The sequence below is a fragment of the Brachycentrus maculatus genome, unplaced genomic scaffold (assembly GCF_059751285.1).
Source record: "Brachycentrus maculatus isolate JH-2025_06_01 unplaced genomic scaffold, ASM5975128v1 h1tg000038l, whole genome shotgun sequence".
Lineage (NCBI taxonomy): Eukaryota > Metazoa > Arthropoda > Insecta > Trichoptera > Brachycentridae > Brachycentrus > Brachycentrus maculatus.
Genome location: NW_028280792.1, coordinates 1,545,032 through 1,560,340, shown reverse-complemented (window position 1 = coordinate 1,560,340; position 15,309 = coordinate 1,545,032). Strand labels below are relative to the sequence as shown.

Genomic DNA, 15,309 nt, shown 5'->3' with positions numbered 1-15,309 from the left:
AATAATATTCTATGACAATCTTATTTTTACCTTAATAGAGTCTATTTATGACGATAAAAATAAATACGCAGAGATACCAGTTTTATGAATAATATTCTTTGTCTCGATGAAAACGTTTTTAAAGACAAGTTATTAATGTATGCATATGGATATCTAGTATTTTGTTTTAATAGCAAAGCGGTATGGGATAATATTGGAATTCGGATAAAAAATCTTTAGTTACTTTAATTCGAGTTACAAGGATTTATTTTTAATATGAATTATCGTGTGACCGTGTGTGTGTGTGTGTGTGTGGGATCGCGACTAGTCAAGGTGGAGGCGACTATCGATTTGTCTATACACATCCGTAAGTTTGAGGGTAAACATCGTCACTAGTCTCTGGTGTGTGTGTGTGGGATCGCGACTAGTCAAGGTGGAGGCGACTATCGATTTGTCTATACACATCCGTAAGTTTGAGGGTAAACATCGTCACTAGTCTCTGGTTGAAAGACATTGTTTGGGCCTTCTATCGAACGCGCAAACGGAAAATAAGCTTATGGGACAGAGATAAGAAACTGCATGTATTAAAATGCATATCGAAAATAGTTTGTTACCTACTTTATTTCTTTATTTTTTCTCCACCATCTTTGGTCCGAGCCAAGAACAAACCAAAGTTGAAGACGAGAGATGAATTTGTTAGACAAAAGAGGTTCGTTTTTGTTAATGGGATTCTACGAACGACGAAACCCTATAAAAAATAAAACTGTACTGGAAGTTCATTTTCTATCCGAGGAGATAGTGCGAGTCCTTTGAGGTATGAAAACCGACAACAATTGATGGAAACACACTTGTGATTCAAAAAATACATACAATTTATGATATAAACCTTGTCAACAATGTGGTTAGCAGCTAGGATTCTTCGTGACCGGTCGCGTGTCGGAAGGTCGTCGTTTTAGTATCGGGATTCCCGGGCCGTCATGAGCGGGCGTGCGTAGGTCCATCACCCGCCTCGCCTTGGCGGTGTTAGGTCGGCGCGCCGGCAGTCAGCGACCAGCGGCCAGAGGCCGGGAGCGCTAGCGGTAGAGGGCGACATTGCGCCGAAAATGCTAATTATTGAGAGGCATTCGGAAACTCCTAACCGCCTAGTTCAGCCGGTTCTGTATGCATACTCCTTATGGCCGAGAGCGAGTTAACTCCGCCGGTGTGTGGAGTATAAAAGAGACTTCCATTAACAGACGACTTTATACTAATCCTGATGAAGGTCAACCGCCACGAATAAGACGAGCGATGTTTAACATTATCTACGTTTTTTGCTCCGTAATTATCTCGACGCAGACTCGGGCACTATCTGCCGTGATGTATGTTATTTTACTAAATAATAATCGGTTTTGGATAGATCATATTGTCGGGTTAGTATTGGAACGCGGGAAGTTTATGTGGATAACGACCGGTGAGTCGTGTAAGTGTGAACATCGTATAATGTTGACGAAAGTCACAACAGGACGGACTTATAATGCCTATAAATTAGTTTTGTGGTCTTAAATGTTAATTTAGGAAAACAATAATCGAATCAGGAATCCTAGCCACGAAATAACAACATACTCGTAAATTAATATATCAATGACGTCGTCAAGTAAGATCCTTATAAGAAGTATCTAGTATAAAATTATCGATTTTGGTAGACTTTAAATTTTTACTGACTCCAGTCGAGGCGTTTTCAAATAAATAATTTGTATAAAAAATAATGAGGCATGATTTGTTTTCTTTGTATGTACTTATAGAATTAAATTTCATTATGAAAAAACACATTCGAGTAATTGTTCAGTTTTTTGCCAAGAAGCAATTTCTTCCAACCAACCGAAACAAAATAATTTACATTCAACATAATATGTAGCTATTTTATTTATAATAATTATGACATTTTCTTCAGCTATACAGAAAACTGACAAATAAATGGAATACAAATTACCGCAGTATAATAAAATGATCGGTGACGCTAAACAAGAAAGTGCAAATAAACATATCTTTGCCTTAGAACTGTAATAATAATATCTGCACATTTTCGCAGAACCACTTTGATAGCGAATTGTTCTGGAAAATACCCTTTCATCTGTAATTAAATATGTTTGTAAAAAAATATGGAATAGGATTGAACAGAAATAATTAAAATCGTTCATATTGAATACACTAACATTTTTCTGTTTACATAAATAAACTTACTAAATGAGCAAGGGAAAATATACCTAATCAATTTTATAGCAATTGTAATAAATTATTCCTAACTAAGAATGTTATTCAAAGTTTCCTATTCAAAAGTTTTAGATTGGTGACTCGATGTTTTGATTTTGTCATTTGGAATGCTGTTGCTCTTAAGCGACGATATGTTATAATGAAAAAACCAAATAATTAGATCGAATGAAATCATTGGTGAAGTACATAAAATAAATATTTAGAGACCCGCCAATTTTCAAAATATGACAAAAAGAAACAAAAAACAAACAAATGTTTCTGGAGTTATTAATCCAATTAGAAAATCAGGAGACGAAAAGCACCAGGGACATGTAGATTTAATTAAAATTTTAGATAGCAATGATATTGACACATTCGTTCAATTAGTAAACAATGAAATATATAGAGTTATACCCACAGAATGTCAAAAATCGACGTATCACTTCCAAAAAAAGTTAATGCAAAAATATAACATGTGCTGATTTTTTTCTTTTGATAACCCAGGGAAGATTTGTTTTTTTGTTATTGATGAAATTATCTTTTATTTAAAAAAATAACCATTGAATACTTTGAGCGTTGGTCAATGTTTTTATATTTTTGTGATACATATAAAAAAAATCAAGTTCCCTCTTAAAAATATGCGATTAAATTATTTTATTAAATGACGTATTTTGATGTTTCTAGAGATTTAAGAGATTTTTATTTACAATAGATTTAAGTTCTGTACTGTCTTTTCTTGGTGGAACTGTATTTTATTTAATAAAATAAATCTATATAGCTATCTTATCAGATAAATAAGTATAGGTTTGTTTTTTGTTTTTTAAATTGATTTTGGTTTGTACTTGTACATCGTATAAATAATTGCATATTTTTATTGGTGTACAAACTTAATTTTACGTAGGATAGTAAAATATGGTTCGTGATTAATTCTATAGGTACCTACTATCTAGTGTGTTATTTATTAAAGTCAATACAAAAAACATACATACGTTTTATTTACAGCAAAACATAGAAGAGCATTATTAACCTTTTACCGTGCAAGTGAATTTTAGCGAGATTTTCTTTTATTTTACTGAAGCATGTCTAATACCCATTAATATCATAAAAAAATAAAGAAATACCGATTAAAAATAACAATATTATACAGGTACATATTTTGAAGCCTAAAAATGACATACTAAATACATACCAAATAAATAAAATCCTATATTTTTTGTATCTGCTCTATAATATGGGTGACTATACATAAAACGTGTTTAGTAAAGCATGACGATTGTTTTGATTAGTTTTGTCAAATTTATTAGACAACTAGTATATAGATAGGTACTTATCTACATAACGTCAAGCTCGAAGTGTAGGGTGCTATGGCTCGATATGCATAGGTATTGATTGGAAGATATCCTACATTTACTTCCATTTTTTTAAATAACACATACATATATTTACAAAATTCAAATATATATGCATACTAACAATACAATACCGGTTATTTGAAACAACCAAAAAACCTTTGTATAAAATTATCTTAATATTGGAGTTAATTAATTAGGATAAATTATAATGTATTTTCAGGGTAGGTTTATGTTTCTTCACAGTATAAAATTATGCATACTTATTAAAAAAACACAAAACTTATTCATTATGGTTATTTTTATAATTAAGATTATTTCATTCAGGGTCTTATCCGCTCTCAATGGTGCATACGGCACTACAATTTATTGATGCAATATTAATTCGATTACATATTAATTACACGATAACGAGGTGATCAGTTTTGCGCAGTTTAGCCATTGATAAATATTATGTACAGTGAATAAAATCGCTGAGAATCGAACTCGGGGCTTCATGCGCAATATCCAAATACACTAACAATCACACCACGAATGTCCACAACTTAAAGCATAATGTTTCAATGATGTAATGTATAGTTTAATGATTTACAATTTCTATTAATCTTATTTAACAGAATATGAAACCCGAATTTCGGACCACTGCGTGACGTCCGACTCGTATAGTAAGTACTCTCGTAAAAACTACACTGACGCGGATACATGCATGATATTCTAACGAGATCGATCCATACCTACGGATCATTGGAGAATAATCATTCTTCTTTGTAGATAATAATAACGTGGCAAATTCATTGGGGTTTACGTTTTTTTACGAAAACACATTTATAATCCTATCATACTCAAATCATGTTTATTATTTATGACGTTGTATGAGCACTATATCTGTCTATACTATGATGTGATATTATTAGTAATCCTAACCAAAATAATGTGGTACGTACTATTGTACGTCTATCAGACTCATCTGCGTATTCGCAGATGAGTCTGATAGAAAACAATATTTTTAATATAATCCGAACACAACTTTTAATGTAGAGAAATTATGTAACGAAAATAATGAAAATTTGGTCATTGATAAATGCGGGTATTTTATTTAAGCTAGCCTAGAGAGATAATAATTTCGAAATGTAATCGATTTTTCTAATACGTATGAGAGGTTTTATTTAATTTAATTTATAAGTAAGTATATAAACCACGTGTAAAATTAAATACGTATATAAAATTACATCGTGACATATGAAATCGAATGCAGGGCGGACACCGCACTAACAACAAACGCGCTAAGAGTGTCAAATATGAAGACTCTAAGGAGCATATCTGGCAAGAGTACGAGACAAGAGATATCTGGAAAGCAACATCGCAGGAAGCTAATCCCTCATAAAAACAGATCACATGGCCTACACCAAGTATTTTATTTTATAAATAATAAAACTTTTTGTGAAGATTGTTAAAAAAAAATTTTTTGAAAAAAAGAAATGTTTTTGTGATTTTATCATTTGCAAACATACTTCAATTTCATACTATTTCTGTGAGCCTAAGCAGCTCATTATTAAAAATAGGTTTCAAATTGTGGTGGAGTGGGTTCGAACCGAGAACTCTGACTCAAGAGTCTGCGACACTCACCACAGGACCACAACCCTACGCGACTTATATTTTCTGAAAAATCAAAATACCCTTTTTCCTAAATAAACTTGTACGTTATTACTATTTTCCACGAAACGGTGTGTTATTTGAAATCAGTTGGGAAATAAACGTGTCTTGTTTATTTCTACCTTTTACTAGAGATAAATACTCGTGTACTTGCTAGAGATATACTGATGGGCTGGCGCGCCATCACCATTTTATTTAGAAAATACTAGTAATACGATTCTGAATATCTTCAAAAGCGTACTTAATATGTACCGTAGGTACCTATAATGGTCATGACTAAGTATAAACATACTAAAATTTGTTTTTTTCTTATTTTCTTGGAAAACTTGTGACGCATTATTTAATGTAAAAAAATGAAGTAAACAATAATTGGTTTACTGCTAAGCAGGATAAATAATAAGGAAGTAAAGATTAAATCAGAAAATGTTTTTTTTTTGTGGGTATATATATATATATACGTGTATCTGTTTAAGGTAACTAACTAACTACCCATCGTATTACAAACTCGTAGATATATATTCGATATACCTATACCTACGTACGAGTGTGTATTCGTTTGCATAAAAAAGTGCTCGGAATAAAAAAAATCAATGGAAACGATCGTGAGAAATGAGTACAATAATAACAGAGAAGGTGTATCGGTTGTCTCATTACTCATACGTAAAACAACTGGTTATCCTGCAGGTATGTATGTATATGTATGGACCCAAACAATGTAATGTAATCAATTTGGCTATAAAAGGTTCGTGCAGTTCTCCACCCTGGCACTACTCAGTGGACGACGACAAGTCTAGTTCTACCGCAAGAGAAGTTCTACTCATTCCGCCAAGATGAAAATGGTGAGTACCAACCGAACGCAGTAACATGTAAACAATACGAGTATAGCAATAATACCGAGCTCCCCCGATGACGTCCCATCACACATGCGAGTTCATACGCATATATGTATACTTCGTAGGTACGAGTAACTTTGTAAATATCATATAATTTCAACAGCATTATTTCCATTCTACTATATACATATGTAAGTATTTGGAAAAACTTATATTTCTTTATTCGTTAACTCATTGATTACAAACAAGGTATTCTATTTACATATAAGTTATAAAAAATAACAGTCGCAAACCTCGACACCGCTTTCACTTCTATAGTCACTCATGTAAGTACCTATTTACTATGTACATAAGTAAATAAGGGAGATGTGTTAAATTAAACGTTGGATATTCCAAGTTGCAGGCGTCACGGCGTAGTTGAGACCCGGACCGACGGAGACTGACAAACTGGAGTTGCGATTGCAATTCCTGATAATATTTGTTGGAGTTGGTTGGATAATACGATAATACGAAGCGACGTTAACTTGATCGTTAATCGTACGAAGGCAGGGTGATCAGTCCTGCGGTCGTAGGTAGTTTAGTACGGACGAGTTTCGGTATACGTTAGTGTTTCTATTAGGCCTAGTCAGGTGTCGGGTGTCGGGAGTCGGGTGTCGGGTGCGCTGGATATATGTATTATAAAGGACATACTAACCGAGGCTAATTACAGATGCTCGTCGCGACTGCCCTCGCCGCGCTGGTGCTGTGCGCCGCGGCGCTGCCCGCTCCCGCCGCCGCTCCCGCCGCCGACCTGGAGGCCGCCGAGACCGCTCATCACGGGGGCGGCTACGGGGGCGGCTACGGGGGCTACGGGGGCGGCCACCACGGCGGCTTCGGGGGCGGCCATCACGGCGGCTTCGGAGGCGGCCACGGAGGCGGCTTCGGAGGCGGCTTCGGAGGCATCGGAGGATTCGGAGCGATCGGCGGATTCGGCGGATTCGGAGGAGGACATCACGGCCATGGACATTTCGGTTAAACTCCAATTCACCTCATTCCGCGTGTTCCTGACCAATTCAATTTTATAAGACTACAATACAGTATTAACCGATACGTTTCGTTAAGTGATTCATATTATTTACTACAGGCCATACGTGTGAGCTTTCACAAATAAATACTCTTTTTCTCATCAAACGTTGTGTTTTTTTTTAGTCCAGACTCTTATACACAATTGTTTTTGTAATTTACTCATAATATATTTGTTACCTAGCATACGTTGAAAGTTTAGAGACACCGTTCAAAAAAGTGTACAATCATAATATATTTTTGACAATGAGTGAATAATCTGATTTTTAATGTAAGACTTTTATACTTCCGTTTCTTAATTATTATAGAATAATTTAAGACTATTACCTCCCATGTAGATATGTGCGTCTTATGTATCTTATGGTGACTTCCGCCTGTCCAATGCCTCGATCTTCTGCCTCTCGCGCGATCGACCACTTCGCGGCTTGTCCGCCTCCATAACGCAATGGTACGCGCGTTAGATTTCTGCGCCGGAGGTCCCGGTGAGATTCCTAGGAGAGTCAAAAGAAATATTAGTAACTTTTCACTCTAAAATTTATCTAATATTACTTTGGACAAGTACCTGAAGCGCAGAGCAGATCACCCTTCGTATGTATGGCATATTAACCGAGATAACACTGCTTCTATTCAATAGAATGAATGCGACAAAGGTCGGAAGAAGTAAATATATATAAATATGTAAATATTATGGTAACATTCAATTTGTATGCGCTACCTCTAAAATAATCGTATCGCCGCTCGTAGAGATTAGCTAACACGAGTCTACAGAAGTACAACAGCATTCCATTTCCCATCCATAGATGATCTACAACATGAAGCTGGGACTGATGAAGGTCATCGACCGCCCCAATGTTACCATAATATATTCTTATCCTTAAGGCCTCTGGGTTACGCCGGTGATTGGTGATTAAGGAGAAGAGTTCGAGGGACGAGTAGAAGGAGTATGTACCATACATATTTAACGTAACTCCGTCTAGTGGTACTGGATGATAGCATTTCAGAAGATCTGCCTTAACCCTTTGGTTACTAAAATCCGATATATCGTCTTTCGGTACTCTAGCGAGAAATACCGGATCCGTCGGATCTGACGTCATGATTTATAAAAGTATCAGATACATTTTGGATAGTAAGTTAGCGATTCCTTCAGGGTGGTGTAAAAATTTTCGATTCATACTGTCTTTTTAATAAGTTATGAATCAAAAATTTTAATGACATGTTTATTTTATTTCTTACAGTTTTAGAATTACCAAAATTAATGTTACAAAAATACTTAAAGGGAAACGAGAAAAATAAAGCATCTTAAACCAATTTAGTTTCGCGAAAAATAAGTTGTGTATAGCTGAGATAAACAAATGATAAAAAAGGTAAATTACCCGTAGGTACCTACCTTTACACTATTTCTTTTATTTAGATATTTTCGTTACGGCAAAGATAAAACAATGGCACAGAGTGTTTATAAGTTATCGAACACATTTTACTTTTGAAGTATTTATGTTTAAATCGCGTATTTCTGGTAACCAAAGGGTATTAACGACTGACCGTTGAACGTGTTGAATAGGATATGAGGTAAGTAGTACATAACGAATATTTTATTCCCACTTGAGGCCTGATTTATCGTATCAAATTGCTCACACTTAATTATTGCTAATAATATAATATAAATATGTACGTTTGGACTTGCTGATTTTAACACAGCACTTATTATACAAGTTATTTTTTTACAATTTCGTTAATATTTTACCAGGTAGATTCGATATAAATATCACATGATTCAACGTCACGTTCTTCTAGCACTTATTACCAGAAGAACCTGTTCCCGGGGAGACAACACAGAGTACCCATTTGGATGTCAATCTACTGACGTATATTATACGTATGGTAAATTTGAAAGTACATACACATACACAATTTATATAATATATATATATATATATATATATATATATATATATATATATATATATATATATATATATATATATATATATATATATATATATATATATATATATATATATATATATATATATATATATATATATATATATATATATATATATATATATATATATATATATATATATATATATATATATATATATATATATATATATATATATATATATATATATATATATATATATATATATATATATAACAAAAGACAGATCTCGGTTGTGTGAGTATTTTGAAATGGTACTTCGGCTTGGACGATTAGTGTCTATCTTTTATATATATATATATATATATATATATATATATATATATATATATATATATATATATATATATATATAAAAGATAGACACTAATCGTCCAAGCCGAAGTACCATTTCAAAATACTCACACGACCGAGATCTGTCTTTTGTTTAAAAACTATACGAGGCCATTAACTCACCACCTTCTCCGCAACCCGATGGAGTACGTAATTCCTATCTACTGTCCACTCTGGCGCGTCCTATTGCAGGAGTAGACACCGGACATCCTTTGTCCCGGCATGCGGCAGGCCGCAATGGGACTCTGCTCCGCGCAGAGTGCGGGTGGAGGAAGCAGAGGACAACCCTCGACACGGCGTAACTGGCTGATAGGGCAAACATGACACGACTGACAAAACCGATTGACAAACTGTTGTAGCGAGAAGCCAAAAAGGGAAACCAATCCGCAATTTCGTACGAACAAAATTATGGATTGTTAATTTGGATTTGTTTATTTTGGATTAAGTTGACTCGGATGTTAATTATGGATTGCAAAGTCGTTAGGAAACGAAAGCAGTGATGACAGCAAACCTTAATAAATAAATCTGACAGACGAAGCGAACTTTTTGCAATATCGGGACATGTACCGAGAAAAAGCCTTATCTCGGCATCTCGAAAATTATTACATTATAGCTGTTACTATAAACTACAAAGAAGAATAAGCTTAAATGTCATAAGCTTCAGAATTCTAGAGGTAATTTATTAAGTACCTGTAAACTTACGCTGGCCATCACATACATCACAAAAAAATATGATACTTGATTGGTCTCACACCTTAGAGGCGCGTGATGGACCCTAATCGAAAACAAATCATTCTCATCTCCATCTACCTCAATAGGTAGGTACATGACATTCTTACAAAAACAGTTACAGTTAGTAAAAGCCAGAGGTAGTGAAGTGTTTCTACCAAGAATTTCAGTGAAACTCAAACAATGCATGTCCGAGTATACGGTTACATGTACTTATGTTGTTTTATTCACCTTCTCGTACATGCTAACAATTTGATACATTTTTATCCAATTATACGGCAGATTTTCTCTAAAATGTGTTACCAAAAATATAACAAGAATTGAATATTCAAACAAATATGTAATGGAAAAAAAACTAACTAACTAATCATCACGCCGCTTCACCGCAGGGGTAGGCAGAGAGAATAGAACGCCACACCACTCTGTCTTTGCAAACATTCTTCGCCTCTTCAATCGCCTCATACATACCCGCCGATTGTTACGACTCCTAACCTGACCACTTTCAAGTATTTGGCATACCTGATCGTGCCATGTTTTTCTCGGTCTTCCTCTGCTCTTTTTTCCATATCTTAATACATTGATCATTGACAGGAATCACATGAAAATGAATTTCTAGCTGTTGTCATCAGTTAGGTCGTGGATGCGTTTGAAATATTTTGTTATAATTAAAAGATGGTAAAAATCAGTCTTTGAACGTGATTCGAGTATACAAGCAAATACCCGAGTAAGAAGGACGTCATTGAATCACACCATTTTACTTTTTAGGAAGCATAGTGAACTCTTGTATACTTTTCTCTAGAGAATGATTCTCACTCTTTACTATTAATTTGATGTGGCATTATTATATGTGGCCAGTATAAAGTATATATTACCAGTTCAAAACAATAAAGCGGCCCTGCAGTTGGAGTACACTGGAGCCGAAGGTAAGGCCGATGGTGCAGTAATGTAGATGCGGTCCAGGCGGGCGGGGAGGGGAGGGGAGCGGAGGCACTCCAGACCGGGAAGGGCGGGCAGCCTATAAAGGCGGGCGGGTTCGGCGACACATCAGTTCATCCGCTCCCGGAACTATCAGCTGCACGCGTAAAGTGGTCATATCTCTGGACTATTCCCGCTCTCCATGTTGTCATTTACGGTGGTAAGTAGGCATATACAAATAGTTGCTCCTTCCGCCTCTACTGATTCTTGGCTCCGAGCTCCGCCGTCCTTAAGCGTGCGAGTACTTTCGTGGGTATATATACCTACAACAAAAAAAGTACCATTTAGGTTAGGCGAGTGAAGGATCGGTTGGTCCATAGGTCGGCAAAGTGTGGCTCGGGAGCCGCATGAGACTCCTCGTTTTAAGTGCGGCTCCGGCACAAATATCCGCGCAAGGCTTTTCGACTCTAATATTCATGGGAACAATCCTTTTGAATCTTCAACCGTATTAAAAGCAAACTGGAAAATCATCTTATTGATGTGAACCTGGAAACGTGCTAAAAATAACGACACAAACCAGACGTGATCAAACTTTAAATGGAGATGCGAGGACATTATTCGCAATAAGTAGTGTTCTTATGGATACCTTACTTTCAAAACATTTTTTATCAATGAAAACAATTCTTATTATGTGTGAAATCGAGTATTACTGGGTGTACCCGTAATTTAATAAAGGTCTAAAATTAAAATTAACGTGTGGGTACTAGAATAGGAAACAGATTTGACTCTCAAGAATTTTTCAAATCGTAGTTACGTGCATATTTGACTCTTTGGTTAATAAGTTTGCCGACCGCTGGGCCAGTCCATTGTCAGAAGATCTGCACAAAAAATATTATCACTGGAAAACCATCTCGAATGGAGTGTTTTGCCATAATTTTTTTTAAGATAGCTTGATTAATATTTTTACAAGCAAATTATCAGTATCGATTGGATGAACACGTGAGTATTTTCGATATGGCATTATGACGTCACCAATGTAGACAATTATTTTTTTCAATAATAATTATTAAGATTTTTTAAAACATTGACCAACAAATCTAAGCATCTTACGTCCAATATAGAAATATTTCTAGGTATTCAAAGGCGTTCAATAACCTGTAAAAATATTTGTATACATACATACGTATAAGTAGGTACTTAATATTTTCTAATAAAACATTGTGCATAAAAACACAACCTGCTTGCTTGCGTGTGTACAAACATCTTTGGCATAATCCTTAGGGTTCCCAGTTCCATCTGGAAATACTTTTCAGGAGACAGTAAAAAAATACAATTTAACCATCAAGGGTGATTTATCGATTCCAGAGATAAAATATAACAAACTTTGTTGTGTTTCAGTACACTACATGAAGGAATACAGAAAAGTTTTTAAGGTTTTGTACGAAATTTATACAAAACACGTAAATACTACGTATTCTCTACCTGAAGTACACATTAGCAGTGTTTAAGTTGAACAGTACAAGTACAGTATGCAACTTCAAGTATTTCACTCCTCTCAGATCAGGAGCGTGGCATTGATCACCCGGTCTTAGTTAAATTTACAAAGAAGTTAATACCGCGTCGGTCCGACGCGGTGCCCATCCACCATTTAAGTGTGTGAAGAAAATATTAAATATAAAAGAAAACAATACACAAAAGGTTTCATTAATTCGATTCACTGTACCGAAATCCAACAGCCGAGTAAAAATCGTATTTATTATTGCCGACCCGTGTTATCGACGTTACTTCGTTGCACTATTAAAATGTTAAAAATTAAGTTATTTCACCCGACACATTGTCTTCAGGTGCTGATGGCGGTAGCGCTGATGAGCGCGGGGGCGCGAGGGGCGCCGGGAGATCTCCAGGCCGCGGGCACCACGTGGGGCGGTGGCTGGGGCGGCCGCCCGGGCTGGGGGGGCGGCGGGTGGGGCGGCGGCCAATGGGGCCACTACGGCGAGGGGGGCTACCCCGGCGTCGGGGGCTACCAGGGCGCCTACGGGGGGTACCAGGGCGCCTACGGGGGCTACCAGGGCGGCGGCGGATGGGGGCCGGCCGCGGGGTGGGGCTACGGTGGCTAGACACGACGAGTCACTACCAGTACTTACTTCATTTTGTAATAACCTTTTCAACGGGCCTCAAATATCCAACAACTACATATTTTAGATACCTGTTTTATTAAAACATGATTATCTCGATAATAATCTATCGTAAGTAAATCCTGTATTTGTATGTACGTACAAAAAATTAACCCACATTAAAATATTGTCAACGTCGTTAATTACTTACTTATTTATCGAGGATACCCGATACCCTGGCCAGGAGTTACTTTACTTCGCATTCGTTAAAAAAATCGTAGCTTTAGCATTCCGATAGTACGGATCAACAACCAGTTTGAAAAGACCAAAATCACTTGAAACAAAAGTCATCTAAAGTAATTTTCATTCTGCTCCCTTTGCGGAACCACACACTGCCTCCGGGCTTCTCTGTCGGCTGCCAGCTCCCTCGCTACCTCCCAAATCAGGGCCGCGTCCCGAAGTTCAAACGAGAACCGCCGACGGATTGTCAGCGGTGGACGTCCCGGGAGGCGAGCCCAGGACGTCCACTCGCAAAAGGGGTAAGTTTGATGGCGGCTCTCGAGAGGCATGCGAAGTACACGGCCTAGCCAACTGAATCGCCCTTTCTTGACTACAGATGTGGTCATCTTCTTCTTCTCCATGAGCCCTCTGTCTTCCACTGCTGGATATAAGCCTCTTCCCCCTTTTTCCTTTTCCTCCGGTCGGTTGCAGCAATGTACATACCTATAACTATTATTTTGCTTCGTAAGTTTTGTTCCCGATGAATTATCGACCGACTTTACAATCCGCATTATCAGGAAGTTAAAGTTAACGCCCAGAAATAATCCAGCCAAGTTGGAAGCTGGAGGCACTGCACACAGACGGATGCTATTTAACATATTTTAATTATATAATAATTGTTTTACGTTATAATAAATATATTATTACAAAATTATAGGTGATTTTATTAAACTGGCATATTGCATACCATATAGCGTCACCATCGGCGGTTTGTTTCAGCGCGCTGGAAGTTAGGTAGAAGATTTTAACAAAGCGAGTGATAGACAAAACAACTCGTAAAGGAAGGAAGCCTTTATCTCAATAAAATTTCATCCTAAGTATATAAGTTCACTTTATACGGTATCTGAGGACTTTAAAATCCAACGAGCAACGGAGCTAACGCCGAGTACCGGTCTCTAGTGGCAAACGCTTCTAAATAGACATCATCATCATCTTCTAAAGGCAGCGCCTTGTAGTGTCAGCCACTTGTCTCTGTCAGTCGCCATCCTCTTGAGCTGCGAATAGGAGGAGACGTCCATGAGCCGCTTCAAATCCTGGAAGTATGAAGTTCTTGGGCGGCCTCTTGTTCGTTTTCCCAAGATTCTTCCTTCGAAGATGTTGCTAAGAAAGGTGCTATGTCTAATTGAGTGCCCTATTAGCTTGGCCTTCCTCTTCAAAATATGATTTAAAAGCTCTCTTCTTTCTTTTACGTCCTGCAACACCTTTTCGTTGGACTTCCTTACGACCCATGATGTCTTGGTCATCTTCCTCCAAACCCACATCTCAAATGCTTCAAGCCGGTCTTTTTCGTACTTTTGGATGGTCCAGGTTTCACACCCATACAACAAAACACTCCAAACAAAAGCCTTTATGAATCCTAGACATCGGAGTTTTATTTGCACACCAAACCTTCACATCGATATCGACCAACGCCGAATCCAGCGATCTTCACGACACCGCTGACAGTCGTCGGGACGTCAGAGACCACCCCCTGTGCAGTTTATAGTCCTGTGCGGATGTAGACGTCTCGTACACTAAGAAAGGGTGTTTTCAGAATAATTTTATTGTAACAAGAAAATAGTTTATTGCTTTTATAAATCAAAATTGTTATTTTATTATTATTATTATTATTGACACCTGTTTCGTCCATTTTGATGTACCTATTATCCTTGAAAAGAACTGAATTTACGACGAAAAAATATTTATACATCATTTAGAAACCCTTGAAAACGATTCTTATGTAAACTTTGTGTAATTAAAGCGGGATATTCGATAGCCCGCAACATAGTTTTCTTTAAACCCAGATAACATTTAACATAATTTTTCTTGCTTTAAGCACCGTTTTTGTATTGAAAAAGGTTTTCTTCGAAATAAATACATACATATATGGTTTTGAACAGGAAAGAAAGAAT

The 15,309-nt window shown here is 36.6% G+C and overlaps 1 protein-coding gene across 1 annotated transcript; it reads left to right on the top strand.

The window, feature by feature from the left end:
- The first annotated feature begins 5,976 nt into the window (after nt 1–5,976).
- Nucleotides 5,977–7,213, top strand: LOC148312602 (uncharacterized). Its single transcript, XM_088276575.1, has 2 exons — nt 5,977–6,049; nt 6,753–7,213. The coding sequence occupies exons 1-2, from the start codon at nt 6,041–6,043 to the stop codon at nt 7,056–7,058; spliced, it is 315 nt and encodes a 104-aa protein (XP_088132701.1). The 5' UTR covers nt 5,977–6,040; the 3' UTR covers nt 7,059–7,213.
- The last annotated feature ends 8,096 nt before the right edge of the window (nt 7,214–15,309 follow it).